Source organism: Emericellopsis cladophorae (assembly GCF_022114955.1).
Source record: "Emericellopsis cladophorae strain MUM 19.33 chromosome Unknown NODE_3_length_1261782_cov_116_963312, whole genome shotgun sequence".
In the NCBI taxonomy this organism is placed as follows: domain Eukaryota; kingdom Fungi; phylum Ascomycota; class Sordariomycetes; order Hypocreales; family Bionectriaceae; genus Emericellopsis; species Emericellopsis cladophorae.
In genome coordinates this window covers 324,587-339,556 of record NW_026250928.1, presented here as the reverse complement: position 1 = coordinate 339,556, position 14,970 = coordinate 324,587, and the positions used below count along the sequence as shown (strand labels likewise).

At 53.5% G+C, this 14,970-nt stretch overlaps 6 protein-coding genes across 6 annotated transcripts; 1 reads left to right on the top strand and 5 right to left on the bottom strand.

Moving 5' to 3' along the window:
- Positions 1-6: 6 nt before the first annotated feature.
- On the bottom strand, positions 7-1,233 carry J7T54_007892 (uncharacterized protein; the record flags this gene model as incomplete). The annotated part of the gene is made up of 2 exons (XM_051502466.1): positions 7-332; positions 633-1,233. 2 exons carry the CDS (start codon positions 1,231-1,233, stop codon positions 7-9), a joined length of 927 nt encoding a protein of 308 aa, XP_051365655.1.
- Positions 1,234-1,480: 247 nt separating this feature from the next.
- Positions 1,481-2,440, bottom strand: J7T54_007891 (Serine/threonine/tyrosine-interacting protein-like protein; the record flags this gene model as incomplete). The annotated part of the gene is made up of 1 exon (XM_051502465.1): positions 1,481-2,440. One exon carries the CDS (start codon positions 2,438-2,440, stop codon positions 1,481-1,483), a length of 960 nt encoding a protein of 319 aa, XP_051365654.1.
- A 778-nt stretch (positions 2,441-3,218) lies between these two features.
- J7T54_007890 (ATP-dependent RNA helicase SUPV3L1/SUV3) lies at positions 3,219-5,502 on the bottom strand (the record flags this gene model as incomplete). Its single annotated transcript, XM_051502464.1, has 2 exons — positions 3,219-5,390; positions 5,479-5,502. The coding sequence occupies 2 exons, from the start codon at positions 5,500-5,502 to the stop codon at positions 3,219-3,221; spliced, it is 2,196 nt and encodes a 731-aa protein (XP_051365653.1).
- Positions 5,503-6,135: 633 nt separating this feature from the next.
- J7T54_007889 (Vesicle-associated membrane protein-like protein) lies at positions 6,136-6,901 on the top strand (the record flags this gene model as incomplete). The annotated part of the gene is made up of 2 exons (XM_051502463.1): positions 6,136-6,173; positions 6,235-6,901. 2 exons carry the CDS (start codon positions 6,136-6,138, stop codon positions 6,899-6,901), a joined length of 705 nt encoding a protein of 234 aa, XP_051365652.1.
- Positions 6,902-7,751: 850 nt separating this feature from the next.
- On the bottom strand, positions 7,752-9,101 carry J7T54_007888 (putative oxidoreductase-like protein; the record flags this gene model as incomplete). Its single annotated transcript, XM_051502462.1, has 1 exon — positions 7,752-9,101. One exon carries the CDS (start codon positions 9,099-9,101, stop codon positions 7,752-7,754), a length of 1,350 nt encoding a protein of 449 aa, XP_051365651.1.
- A 517-nt stretch (positions 9,102-9,618) lies between these two features.
- On the bottom strand, positions 9,619-13,028 carry J7T54_007887 (P-loop containing nucleoside triphosphate hydrolase protein; the record flags this gene model as incomplete). Its single annotated transcript, XM_051502461.1, has 10 exons — positions 9,619-9,951; positions 10,004-10,131; positions 10,208-10,501; positions 10,932-11,149; positions 11,198-11,302; positions 11,353-11,405; positions 11,465-11,544; positions 11,596-11,673; positions 11,719-11,912; positions 11,977-13,028. The coding sequence occupies 10 exons, from the start codon at positions 13,026-13,028 to the stop codon at positions 9,619-9,621; spliced, it is 2,535 nt and encodes an 844-aa protein (XP_051365650.1).
- Between the last annotated feature and the right edge of the window lie 1,942 nt (positions 13,029-14,970).

Here is a 14,970-nt window from a genome sequence, read left to right as displayed (position 1 = left end):
GCATCCCTACAGCTCGCTTGGGTGAACACTCAGATCCACAAACTCGGACTGCAGGTGCTCATCCCGCGTCTCAGTCTGGCGCTGTTCCCACTTCTTCTGCTTCGAGGCATCTTTGGCAGCTTTATAATCCTTGGCCCACTTGATATGCTCTTCCTTAGGGTTTTTGTACCTTGAAGTGGACTTGGAGACCAGATCTTCTTCATGAGCCTTGTTCATGGACTCTATCATGCGATCGTTCTCTGCGTCTTCGTCCATCTGATGCCACTTGTGTGTACACGCCCAGTTCGTTCGTGCTTCTGAGGTCCTCCCGTTTTCGACATCCTCCCAGCAGCCTTCAAAACATTTGGAGTCGGCGCCAGGAACCGGCCGCACGGCACGACGTGGTCCACTAGGCAGAAGAATTCGCTTTTTTTTCATCCCCAGAAGCTTTTTCGGGCTTCTCTGATGTGCTTTAAATGCAAGAAGGGCCGCCCTCTTCTGGGTACGATGTTGCTGTGCATCTTCCTCGTCTGTCTCATCGTCTTGGGTAGCAGACGAGGAAGCATTTTGAAGACATTGGTCTGGGGCCTGACGGGGCCCCTCCGGTGCGGGAGGGGCCCAGTGCCAATTTAATGGCGGGACTCCCAACTGACTTTCTTCGATATTCCTGGCCTGGGGTATGGCTAAGCGCTCACGACGGCTGCGTGAAGTGGGCACCGGGCGATGAGAAGATTGGCCATTGGTCGTAGTTTTTGTGAGAATGTGGCTGTCCACAGTCGTATTGGATCGTGATGCCCCAAGGCCAGGTTCCGGCTCATCCTTTGGCTTCGGTCCGGGGCCCAGACGCAGCTCCATATCCAGCAGCTCCTGGTCCAGCAGCTCCATGTTCAGCAGGTACGTGTCCACATCAAAATCTAGATCCAAATCCAGCTCAGGCTCAGGTTCAAGCTTAGGCTCCGGAGCAGGTTTAGGGTCAGGACCAGGACCAGGACCAGGACCAGGCTCAGGCTGCGGGTCCGGCTCGACCCTATCCAAGAGCTCCCAGTCCGAATAAGGGGGATATATTTCACTAAATTGTTGCATATAAGGACCAAAACAGTCTCTTGGAAGACTGCTGGGCGGTGTGACAGGGCCACTGTCAGACTCTTCGGAATCCGACCCAGGCAACTCTTCAAGACCAGCGTCTACGCGGAGCATGTTCTCGAAGCGTCGCTGCTGCGCTTTCATGGACATGGGTTTATGTGCGCTATCCATTGTGAGTGATGAATGGGTGTACAGGATAAGGTGTGGTCTCGCGGTGATAAAGGGTATCCTGTGGTGAGGAATTGCTTTCTTAGGGATGTGGGTGAATGTGAACTGGCGTGTGGGAGTTGGGGACAGGCCAGCCTACCGTTTTTATACATGATGGCAATTCCAGGGTCCTGGTCCCCGAACTCAATATTCCTCGCACTCAGTTTGACTTCAGGCACCAAGGTATACTGAGGCGCCTTCCGCATCTTCTTTAGCTTTCGGGGGCCACATCGTGGAACGGCGCGAAGGCTTCTCTGCCACAGAATCTTTCTTGATCCTGCATGTGACTTTTGTCCTGGTCTGGCGTGTGGTCCTCTGGGCTAATGGTGTCGTGGATGGCACGTTTGGCTGTCTTGATCGGCCGGGCACCGACCTCACTTCCTACGGGACCTCGATCCCTGGAGACCACCGCCCTGGCGTTCAGGATACCGCCCCATGTACACAGCATTTGCTTCAAGCTAGCGTCGATGCTGACGCAGAATCTCTGTACCACGATGAACTGCACGGCGCTCTCAAAGCTGTTACCGTACACTGCCATGATATACGCAGCGACTATGGCGGGTGACAGCTCGTTTCCGGACTCACAAGTCACGAGTACCTTTCCCCGCTTGAAAGTAGCCGGGTCAACCACCATTTCGCCATCCAAGGTACATTGATGGGCTTGGGAGCGGTAGACGTGAAGTAGATGCTGATTAATGGTGCTGATCGTTTTGGGCAGGTTGTGTATGAGCTGCTGAGTCCCCATGACCTCAACGTATTCCCCAACAATGCCAAGTTGCTGGGATGCCATCTCCAAGCTGCGTGATGGTAGTCGAGTGTTACGGACTATGATGATCATGGTGATGCCCTCGTTCTGTAAGAATTGGAGATCTCGTATGGCCGTGACTGGTCCGACGTACAGAAAGTCGAGTACGCGCTGAGCTTTCCTCCGATCTTCGTATCTCCAATCTGCCGATTTATTCTCCGCGATGAGCCGAGTTTCATTTCCAGTGATGATACTAAGGTCCTCCGCTGTGAGTTGGCCAGCGTCGGCGTTCTCGTACGAGGGAACCAGCACGAATTGGGACTCTGAGCCTGCCCTCCTCCTCATCAGCGGATAGCGCACCTCCAGCGCTGGGGGGCTTGGTGCTCTGCGCGAGTATGGCGCGCTCGGCGCGAAATTCTTCTTCATGGCGACGCCCCAGTGTGAACCGATCACGCAATTCTTAAGCACGAAAGTTTAAGTGCCGTGATGGTTGTGGTTGTTGTTGTTTTGGCAATTTTAACGTTTTGGGCGCAGGCCGCTCATCAGGTCGAACGGTCGTGTGAGTCTCTGAGATGTGCAGAAGATCAAGTCTGGACTAGCGAGCTCTCGAGTTAAAAAGTGAGCGCTTGTGACGGCAAAAAGTCGGTTATAGGGTTCCAAGGGGACGTGAATGGTCCATGTTTGCTCGAAATGAACTTATCAATGTCGAATCTGATGTTGAATTTGATGTTGAATTTGATGTTGAATCTGATGCTCACGTGATACTTCTGGGTGGCCAACGTTACCTTAGGATCCGGTAATGCGCCAAGGAGGTTAATCAACACGCGTGATGAGACTGGACCCTGCGCGCGCTAATCAATACGCTCGGCCGCCGCTGAAACTAGTCCAGTGATCAAGGGTCCACGAATTGGCACCGCTAGTTGCAAAATGCCACCAACATCAACCTTGTGAGATGACTACCAACCTTCGAGTTCTACGTTTGTCATGCCAAACGCACAAACGAGATGTTAAATGACATCGAAATTGATTAAAGTTTTCACATGGCTATTCTACAACATTTCATACACCGCGTGTGTGCCTCATGCCCGCCAAAACGCCATGCCATTCCCGTGGGGTGGCAACATATGCCTCGCCCACGCACTCGTCAGTGATACACGTATCGTACAGTTAAACCGGCCCCAAAGGCAGTATGCTCAAAGGCAACCTACTTTGTTGCCCACTCCCGCAAGCCGCCGCCAACTCGCTCGTCATGGTCACGGCTCGGATCAGTTTCCTGCGAAACCGAATCCACCGTCTCGACCTGTTGCTGCTCCATTGAGGCTTCGGATTCGGTGGGCGTTGCTTCTGGTCTGTTGCCATTCTCATCCACTTCCTCCTCTCCCGCCAGGATCTGAAGGTGGGCTTCGCGTGCCGCCGCCCTGCCACGTCGTAGCTGTCGGGAACTGATGAAGCTCTGCTCTGTAAAGTCCAAGCGATCCAGCAATTGGATCAGCTTCTCCTCCACAAGCGAGCGCACGTGCAATGCCGCATCCGTGTCGCGGAACATTCCCGTGTATCGGTACGAGAGCCAGATGTACTGGTTGAGTGCAATGTGGAGAATCTCCAACTTGTTTAGATGATTGTGCGCAGCTTTCCCGCCAAGGACGTCCTCGATTTTGAAGTCGAGATATTCAATGGGAATCTCTGGAATGTCCAGCAAATCACCCTTGCTGTTCTCGGCGATGACTCGCGCGAGTGCTACGACGGTATCCCGGGACTCGGCAGCGTTCAGCTTGACAGGCATGTAGCCAAGAGTCATGCGATCGTAAATGGAGAGGTTCAGATGCTGCACGAGGTCGGCAATCTCGAGGAGCTCCGACGTAATGGAAAGTTGATACCGGGGCCCAAGGGCGGCAGCCGACTTGATGCGCATCAGGATGAAGGACAGTGGCGTCGTCGGGGGGTAGTACGATGCGAAGCGCTCGACAATGCCGGGCGGGGGCGCAATGTAGGCCGTCTCGAGGTCGTTGACGGGCCGGCTAAAGGCCTTGAACACGCTCTTGAGATCGACTTTCTCCATGGTCGTGACATACCCAGAACTCGGTCGGGATTCCACCGCATCCTCACCTGGCCTGGACGCCGTCCTGTACCTTCCAGCGCGGCCTCCAATCTGTTTGATCTCCGGGAACGTCAGGGGACGCTCTTGCGAACCATCGTATTTGAAGGTAGAGTCGAGAATGACTCTTCGAATTTCGAGGTTGAGTCCCATGCCAATGGCATCACTCGCCACAACAAAGTCGTAGTCGTTGTATGGGTCGTTGAATAAGGCGGCTTGCTGTATGCGGACCTCGGGCGGTAAAGAGCCGTAGATGATGGCGCACCTCCGGCCTGTCTTCTCCTCGATCGCCTTCTTCAGAGCATGCAGCTCCTTCCGACTGAATGCGACAACGGCATCGCCTTTTTGAAGCTTGCCGAAATCATTCTCCAGAGAATCTTTCATCGTCTCCAGCGGACTCAGCCTTTCGTAGCGATGGATGACGCACTTATCACCCACGCCCGCGCAGAGGGCCTGCACGAGACCGACAGCGCGCTCCTCTCCGCACACATGGACCTCTTTGGCCTGCACACCGAGGAAAGCCATTGTCCACCCGTTGCCTCGATCAGGATCGCCCAACATTTGAATCTCGTCAATCACAGCTACATCGAATCTTCCATTCAACGGAATCATCTCGACGGTGGAGCTGGTGAAGTAGTTGTCCGTGTCCTTGGGTATCTTGAGCTCCTCTCCCGTGATCAGCGCGCAGGGTATCCCCTCTGCCGTGAAGCGAGTGTAGACTTCAGCTGCGAGCAGACGCAGAGGACCCGCGTACACGCCCGACTTTGCCTTTTTCAGGGCCTGGATGGCATTGTATGTCTTGCCCGAGTTCGTGGGTCCGACGTGCACGTGCACAGTGCGCTGGAGCTCACGCGTGGCCGGGAACCACTCTTGAGGAAATCGAAAGTTGAGGAGGCGCTTCTGGTTCTCCTCGAGAGCTTTCGAGAAGCGATGCCGCACCATAAAGGACTGGAACGCGTAGCGCACCTCAGTTGTGATGCCCTTGGCGTCTCTGCGCACAAAGGCCTCGCGCAAGTTGTAGAAAAGAGGATTCTTGTCGCGGCGCGTGATATTCTTCTCTGCCAGAACGAATGCCTCATCTAGCGCATTCATGAAAAGGTTGGCCTGCCGGTTGAGCTCATCGTGCGTGAGCCCTATCGCCTCAAAGTTGGCCTTTTCAAATTCACTGAGCACGTTGCCAAAGCGAGCCAGCACGGCGCGTCTGAATTGGTCATGACGCCCAGTGTGTCTCGTCAGCAAGGTCTGCCGCAACCTCGACTGCGGATCGGGTCCTTTGCTGACCTGATGCTGTGGTTAGTGGGCTGAGTGGAGTGATGGGCAGCCGTGTCAGAAAGACTCACAGATCCAACTCTATCGACATCTTCTATACGTGCATCCGTTGTAGTGCCGTCATGAGGCCTGATTTTGTCCTTCTTGGAGTTGCGCGGAGTCGCAGGAGTGGAGTAGAAACATCGTTGAGCGGTCCTTAGCAATGAGATTCGACATAGGGGCGTTCTCACAGCCCCTGTCCGGGCCAGCAAACTCATAATTGCACACTGCTGGGCATTCTTGGGAATTGCATGCGAGGGGGAAGGTAGAGAGCGACGAAACATGTAACGCAAAGATCGAAAGAGTAGCGTGTTGGCAATGAGAAACGCGACAATATCTCAAGACAACTTTTTCCCCATGGACCCGCGTCAAGTCGCCTCAATGAGGCAGTCATGGAAATTTCATGCGCCGGCGCGAGGATAGCCCGACGCAAGCCACACACCGCTTGCTCTGAGAACCCGCTCAAGCAGGCTGCTGCGCCACACTCTTCAGGCACAGCTGTGAGACATTGATGCGGTCATTTCTTCGTCGCGCCTTCCTTGGATAGACTTTTGATGAACTTCAATGCCCCGGATTTGATCTTCTTACATTCGCCATCTCGCGCGCCGCGACAGACGACTCTTTCGTAAATCTTTGTTTTCTAACTTCGTTCAGTCTTGTTCCATTTGAATCTCAATTTCGACACAAGCACGAGACTTGCGTCTCGTAACACAGAGCCATGGCATCTTCCTCGACACCATCGACGCCTTTACTATAGTACGTCCTGGATCAACCCACGAGCAATGCCTCTGGATTCCACGTGCTAATTTTGTCGCAGCTCTTGCATCGCCCATCACACCACCATTCTCGCAGAATGTACCACGTCAGCCTCCTCGCAAACCTCCTCGCTCGCCTCCCTGATCCTCCCCAAAATCGAGCACACCTCGCCACAGAAGCTCACCTACACCCACGGCCAACACCAGATCCACTACATTTCCGAATCGCCGTCTGACCACCCTGGCCAACCGGGCGCCGGCGGTCTGACCTTTCTCGTCGTGGCCGATGCCTCCCTCGGCCGTCGCGTGCCCTTTGGGTACCTCTTTGAGATCCGCAAGCGCTTCTTCCAGCAGTTCCCGCCCAGCTCGGACTTTGCCGACATGCCCAACTACGGCGCCGCCTCGTTCAACGGTGAGCTCAAGAACCTCATGGTCGAGTACGGCTCCACGAGCGGCGGGCAGAGCGACGCGATTGGCAACGCCAAGCGCGAGATTGACGATGTGCGCGGCATCATGACCAAAAACATTGAGAGCCTGCTCGAGAGGGGCGAGAGGCTAGACCTGCTAGTGGACAAGACCGACCGGCTGGGTGGCAGCGCGCGAGACTTCAGGATGCGCAGCAGAGGTCTCAAGCGGCAGATGTGGTGGAAAAACGTCAAGCTCATGGCTCTTCTGGGCATCGTTTCCTTCTTGATCATCCTGGCTATTGTTGTTTCGGTCAAGAATTAAGGCAGCGTTAACTAAGATTGCTACTGATGAAGGGAGGAGCGCATGCAATTTTCCTGGGGATTTGAATCGTTGTACACGACTAGGAACTCTTTACTATGGGTAGGGAAAGGGAACGGGGGCGTCTGGCTCTTTGGAGATCTTATTTTATACCATATATCAAGCGGTTTTCTTCGAAGATTGCACCCTCCCTCGCGAACGCTTGATCTTTTGCCCTGGGTCCTCTTTCGTTGTCGAGTGTACGCTAATCTGAATTGCGAAATCAGCATTATGCAGCACAAGAGACAGCCGATTGACCAACATACAGTGAATGCTATACCGTCTCAGGCCTCTTGATCAAAGACGCGACCCGGATCTGGTCACCTCTTGGTATGCGTAGCCCTGCGTGACCGAGCTTCCATTTCGATTCGGTGCGATTGGCGATCTCTTAAGACGATGTGTGAAAAACGCTGGATGTCTCATTGACACATCGTGGAATGGCGCCGAGCTTGGCGCTGGTCGCGTGTGAAGTGACGACACTGAGGTTGCCGGTGGCGCTGCATCCATTGCGAACCGTTGCAGCGAGTGTCAATAAGAATCATGCAACTAGAAAAGTCTGGCCTAGGTCGCTGAGGGATCCATCATCGATCTCTTGTCACTGTGAACGGACTAAGTAGATCGTCGTGGTGATCTCATGCTCGTTGCCCGCTCGGTCTTGTCTGCGACATGTGATGACTCAGCTTTTGTAGACCTCGGTTCACCGCTGTACCAAATCCGTCGTGGTACTCTGTAGGACACGAGTCAACATGGGTGGCTAGCGGGTGTCAAAGTAAATTGAATATATGCACATGCTCGCTCTGGTATATATGACATGCTATGAGTCCGTCTTCTTGCTCTTTCTTCTGGATGAGGACCACGAAGACGACGATGACGACTTGCTCTTCTCGGACTTGGACCTGTCCTTTTTCCGGTCCTCGTCCTTGTCCTTGTCCCGCTTCTTGTCCTTTGACGACTTGTCCCTTGATTTGCTCTTCTTCAAGCTCCTCAAGCTCGCCGTGTCGTCGGACTTGTCCTTGTCCTCGCGCTTTACGGCGAGGAGCTCCTCCTCCTTTTTCTTGGCGGCGCGTCTCTTTGAGGCGGCCTTTTCCATCTTCTCGATAAGTGCGTCGCTCTCCTCCCAGAGCTTCTTGGCCACTTCTTCATCCTTCACTTCGGGACGAGCAAAGTCAACCTCGCGGCATTCCTTGATCAGCTTGCCGCCTCCGCCGCGTAGAATGTCACCATCCATGGCAGCGTAGTAGAAAGACTGCGCACCCTGTTCGGGTGACTTGAGCAGCATCCACGGCACAAAGTATCCGAGCACGTACAGGACGAGACCCGTCAGTGTGCCCTTGGTGAGCCATCGGCGCATTCCAGCAGTCCGACAGAACCCAGGATCGACAAAGACAACGCGCGTGGTGACCGGAAACCCATCAGGACGCTTGTACGAGTCGAGGTGCTTCTGGTAGGCGTGTCCAAAGGTCGTGAGCGCGAGCTTGCTGCGCGCATACGCCACGGTAGGTGACCACGTGCTCTCGTCGACGGGTTCCTTGAGCGAGGGCGAGCGAATGTACGAGGAGCACGTCGCGACGAGGATGCGTACGTCCCTGTCAAAGGGCTGTGCCCGCAGCGCCGGGCTGAGAATTGCGAGAAGATGAAAATTGGCCAGGTAGTTGACCATCCACGTCTCCTCGATGCCGTCCTCGGTAATGACGCGTTCTTTCCCGGGGGGCGTAAGCGTGGCCGCGCACAGAACAATCATATCCAGCCTTCTCGGGGGCGCATTGTCGATCCACTTGGTCGCAAACTTGCGTATGCTGTGCAGGCTGGTGAGGTCGACCTGCTCGGCGTAGATGAGCTGGTTGTCGTACTTGTCGCGCAGGTCCTGGATGTACTCGGCGAGAAAGGGGTCGGACGGCGGGACGTGCGTCAAGAGGACTATCTGGGCGCCTCGTTTCGCGAGGTCGTTCGCTACCCGTGCCCCCACACCCGTTGTACCACCTGTGATCATTACGACTTTGCCATTCATGGGTCGCTCGGACGTGTTCGTTTGGCCAGAGCAGAATTTTTTGAGTAGGACGAGGAAGCCTGCGGTAGCTACGATGTAAACCATGCGCATAAAATTGCTCCGTGCCCATTCTGGCGGCCCGTTGATCAGCGAGTAGGTGATGAATTCGAGAGGCATCGTGGCGGTGGCGGCGCGCGAGCTACGGAAGCTCGGCGAGACGGGAAGGGAAGGTCGTCTAGATGTTCGATACCATCTGAGACAAGATGGATTGGGCGGCGGGATGGCCGGGGGGCTTGGCTGTGAAGTCGGAATCACAGTCTCGGGATGGACAGCTGGCAGAAGTTGGCCCAGTCGTGGTCGGTCAAGAAATTGGAGTTGCTGCACTGGCTGACGAAAAATGGGGACCCGTTCGCCAAGACTCGGACTTGGACGGGGGCCCGGGAAGTTGTGGGTGGGGCCACCAATCCAAACAAACGAACCCCTAACCCCTGAGATTTGATCACTGTTGAAATTGAAAGAACAGGGCCAGACTATCGTGCGGTGTCTTTGACCGCGATGATCTAGATCATCCCTAAGTCCACGCCAGATTGGAACCATGCACCACGCCTCCTAGCCAAGCAACTCCGTTCCGATGTTGTCCTCGTTCATCAGTCGTCAGTCGTGACCTCCCAATAGCAAGTCTCAGCAACGTCTTCTACTCATCCTCCGATCCGCTATCCTCGCCCGCCATTCTTGCAATCACCTTGTTTCTCTTTCTTCTCTTCCTCGGGTCATCCTGCGAAGGACCATCGTCCTGTAGCGTTTTGCGCACCTTGACCTGCTTGTCCTCCTGCATCTCGACGATGCGATTGTTAATCTCCATGGTCGTTCTGATTCGACGCAGGTGCGTGATCTTCTCCTGGCCAATCCTCCAGACGCGTCCAAGCGCTTGGTCTTCCACCGCCGTGTTCCACCACAGATCCACGAGGATGACGCGGTTGGCCGCATACAGGTCCAACGCTGTTGAGCCGGCACGCAGTCCCACGAGCTGCAGCAGAGGTCAGTCCAGCCAACATGTCACCTCGGCATCCCATACATACCATAACCTTTTTCGACGGGTCGGTTTGAAAGCCCTTGACAGCTTTGGACTTTGCTTCAGGACACAGCTCGCCATAGTAGTATAGGAAGGGTATGTTGGCCACTTGCAGCATGTGGCCCAGGACAGCTGCTGTCGGTATGAATTGGGTAAAGACTCAGATTCGTCAGTTATAAATTGCTCAATGTGATAGTGTGACAGAACCTACCGACAATCTTGTCCCCCGGGAAATCCGAAAGCCACTGCAGAATAATTCCCATTGCCATGGTTGTCTTTGGGCTCGGTGGGACCCTGTGGCGCTCGGGCGTAGCCACCAAGGCTAGGAAGATCCCATGGCTTTTGGGGTCTCTTGAGAGCCTCTGTCCGTGGCTGTCGGCTCCTGCGGTTATCGGCCCAGACTTCTTGCTCGCCGCAATGACTTTGTTCGCCAAAGATGCAACAGTGGCAACGACCGTGGGGTAAATGTGGTACTGGGCTGAACAATCCTCACCGTTGTTCCTACCTGGGCACCGCTTTGGGTTCGATTTCTCCTAGTGTCTGTTAATCACCCTTCGTTGCCAAATCGTGTTCACTGACCATAGCGCAAAGCTCTTGAAAGTGGTTCATGATGCATCGCCCGCAGAATACATGAGAGCAATTTGCGCTCTCCATTGGATCTTCTGGCTCTTCCGTACCACAGATAGCGCAGCATAGGAGTCTCAGTCTGGCCTGGTTCACCGCGAGCTCTAGAAGTCGATCAAGGTTCAGATGGCCCGATAGAGTCGCACTCGAAAACCTGGCGATCATGTCCAATCCTCTTTGAAACTCCCGTATGCCTTCGTTGGTATCGCATGTTCTCCGCAAAATATCAACAACATTGTGTTTTGGAAGCTTTGCCAGCTCAGCAATAAGAAGCTCGAGCTGTGCGACAGTAGCCTTCTTCAAGAGCATACGACCAAGATTGAAGGGATGAGATGCGGCACGGCAAAGCTTGTTGCCGAGCTCGCTTTTTCCTTTGCCTTTGCCCTTATTCGCAAAACGATCGAGCTCCTTTTCCATGTTGGATGGATCCCAGCGCCCCACAGCGTGGGAGATCTTGTCCTCGTCGTTCGGTTCGTAACAAGCTCCGTCACGAATTTGACGTTGCAGATCCATATTTCGGATCACAGTCCTGACAACGTCAACTACATTGAGCATACTGGCCTCATCATGGACTCACATGAACACGTGGTCTTCTTCAGCTGTTGACGGGACTATAATGTCCTTGCTGTAGCTCTTGGGGATGTCGAGGATCTTGGCGTTCATGAAAGTATCATTCTTGGTTCTTTGAACGTCAGCACATTGCATCCGGGCACATGTCCCGCAAGCCCTTACCTTCTGTACATTACCATCGAAACCAAGACTTCGAGCTCCATGACTTTGTCTTCCTGTCACAGCTAGTGTTAGATATGTCGCCGGTCATCCCAACGCAATTCAACATCCTTACCGGCGGCTCTTGTTTACCTGCGAAATCCTTCTCTGTTTGTGGATTATTGTACTTCAGAAACTCGAGGTAAGGAAAGAATTCTAGATCATGTACTCAGCCTCGGATCTCTCAAATCGATCATTGGGCCCTACCTTTGGGAGCATTGGCCAACGGCGTGCCACTCAGGCACCACCGATTCTTGGCTTGAAGATTCCAGCAAGCTCGAGCGGCTGGCGAGGTTAGACATGCTTCTGTCTTCCACCGTGGTAACTCACTGATAGATTTCCCGTTCTTGATCTGCTGTGCCTCGTCGAGGACAACGCGGTACCACGGGATCTTGAAAAGAACCTTTGATTCAGCCGCCACCATGTCCCGAATGCACTGTTCATTTCCGTGGCATCGTTGCTCGATTTCCTGGTACCGCACGATGCTTGGGTGCTGGCTTAACAAGGTGTTGTACGTCGTTAAGCTAGATCAAGGTCATGCAATGTCAGCTGTTGCTCGGAACCTCCTTAGATGAGCTGCGGACATACACCATGAATCGGTTGACAAGTGTCTCTTCACTCATCGCATCGCTCGATCTGTAGATGGTTGCTGTCATGGCATTCTTTTCGCTACAGTGCTGGTTCGTCTTGTCGAGCCACTCTCCGGCCACTGTGAGGTTTGGTACAACAACCAACGTGGCCTTGCGATAGTTCTCGAGGTCTTCTCCCTCCGGTGGATTCGTAGACATGCAGAATAGAGTCACGATGGTCTTGCCCATGCCCATCTCGTCCGCAACGAGTCCACCATGAGGCTGTCCGAGTACTTCGCGCCTATTCATCCACGCTGTGACTGGGACCTGATAGCTCATTAATCCTGCCTTCATGGATTTATGATACCACCTGTCGCCTTTCGTTGTCAGCTTCTGAAAACCAAAGCTTTGGACACCCATCTTGAGGTCTTTCAATTGATTCGATGATCGACGGGTATCGCCACCTGGAGGCATGCATCTTCGGAGAAACTTGAATTGAGTAGCGTGCGTGGTAGCGCTGGATCCTGGCATGACCGAAGCATTGGCGTCCTCCATGTCCGGCCTTGTGTTGTGGCCCGCCAGTAGACTCCCTCCTGTTTGTGCTTTGGCAGACGCCTTTCCGCCCTTCTTCTTGTTTTTGAGCTGCTTGACCAAAGCCTCCTTTGCTTTTTCGTTCCAGTCTGGGTCTTTCTGTAGCTGCAGGAGCCAGTACTCTTTGGGGGTCCTGGGACGGTGGGCTTTCCCTGGATCCTCTGCTTGGCTCTTGGCTTTTCCTTTGGACTGTTCTTCAAGAACTGGCTGCCTATCTTCTTCCGGCTGGTATGAATCATCAGATTCTCCGTCGCTTTTATCACCACCCTGGCTGTCACTGCCATTACCATCGTCGTCGTTGGGCTCCCCTTTTGGAGAGACCAGATCAGAACCGTCGGCATCGTCGGTCTTGCCGTATTCTTTAGGTGTTCCGGTATTGTTCCTGACGCCAAGCCCGGTCTCAACCGGCTCACTCTTGATCTTTACCTGTGGTTGATCACTCACGGATCCATCGCTTGGCTTGTCAGCTTGGCTTGCCATGTCATGTCGATCTTGTAGACTTGTTTCCCACGCTTTTTCGTCCCTCATGTGTTCACTGAGAGACAGTCCTGTAGATTTACTTGACAAAACTTGATAATCGACTTTGAGCTTGGGATTTGAGTCCGATATGAGCGAGTCCTCGTCCATCGGTTCGCTCTTTATGATGGGCTCAACAGCCGATGGCAATCGAGCCATAGCTTCGCCACTACCTTCCTCTTTTGAGTCCTCCTCGGAGTCAGAGAAGTTGAGATCGACGACTTGAGCGTGAGATGGAAGTTGAAAGTCGGAGAGGTTCTGTTGGGGAGTTGCTGGAGGAGTTCCAGAAGAAGAAGATGACATTTTCGCAGAATAAGGCTAGGCCTGGGTATCAAGGGGGGTGGGTACGATGATATGACTGTTGCTGTGTGAACACATACAGCTATGAGGATGAAGAAGAGAAGTGTAAGGTTGGGAGAAAGAAAGAGAAGCAGGTTCGTGAAGTGGGAGTTGAGGAACAATATATAGGCACAGATTCGGCCTTGAAGAGAGATGAAAGGAAGAAAATGTGATAATTGAGGCTGCATGCACTGTTTTGTCAGATGAAAACCTGTTCTCCTACTGTTGGAGATACATATTTCCTGATCCCCTTTTTGCGGACATTTCCTGAGATCAGTTGCCTAAAGCTGTCGACACGCCTGGATTAAGTACCTACGCTCCAGACAAACCAAGCTGGATTCAAGCATTCGTGTTCTCTGCGCTTATGCCGTCTTTCTGATTAACAGCTCAAACCTAATGAGTTTCCGCCATGCTTGCTCTATGCTTGTTCCAAAGAGCACCACTACTAGAGCACCACCATTTTGATAAATGATGGTCGGGTCCGAGGGTCACAGGAGACTGGTGATCCACGCGGCAGACGAGGAGTGCAATGACCGCTCAGCTGCACTTCGGCGGCGACTGATGCATCTTGACCAGTGGAGGTGCTTTCCGTGCCCAGTGGCTCTCGTCATTCAACCAGAATTCTGGACTCCAGAGCCTACTCTGTATATCTAGATTCTAGACTGGATGATCGGATTGTGGGGTTGGACATCGTGGGGAGTACTGCAGAGAAATTCATCGAGTCATCTTCCACCACACAGCACATTGTTTATTCGGCCTGATCCTAGTCTAGTGTAGATCGTATGTAGAGTTCTGGGCCCCATAAACGCCGGTGCGAGTGGAGGTTCAAAGCGTTTGACCGCCGCGGTACGAGACAAATCGTTTCCGAACGCATGCGCCGATACGGTGTTTGTGGCACCCAACATTCGCTGTCACGGGCGTGGGCCGTGTCTTGTGTCTGAAACGACGCTGAAGCTCTGTTTGCTTGACAACCGCGGCCGAGGTGATGTCCTGCGCGGGTACTAGCATGTGTATCGTGACAGTGATAGGGTGTAACTCGAGAATTCAGGCCGTTGAACACGCACTGATGGCATGTGCTTGTCGTTACTGGATCTCAGTTTGAATCAGAGAGTTCAGAGGGATGATTGAGTCCCACATCTTATAAATCCTTGCTTTTCCAATACCAAACACCATCCACACACATCAGGTTGCTATCCATCTCTCGACTGACCGACCTCGGACCCGCCCTGTCTTCACATTTGACCTCCCACGGCCAAAACACTACCGCCGCAATGCCCGACATGCGAGGGTTCTACCGCCTCGTCGGATTCCTGACTTGTGCCTGTATCCCATGCCTTCACCGTCGTATCGTGGAATCAGACGTCGAGTCTCTGTCGATAACGACCACTCCATGTTGCCAGAATCACACGCATCACTCCCACAATTCAGGAGATCCGTATATGGGCGCCAGCGTGATACACTTCACCCTGCCGGCAGAAGGCCACTCACTTGATGGGACAGAATCATTGGAGAGCAAGCCATATGCCGATGATGACGGATGGATGTGCAGCCATGGGAGATAATGTAA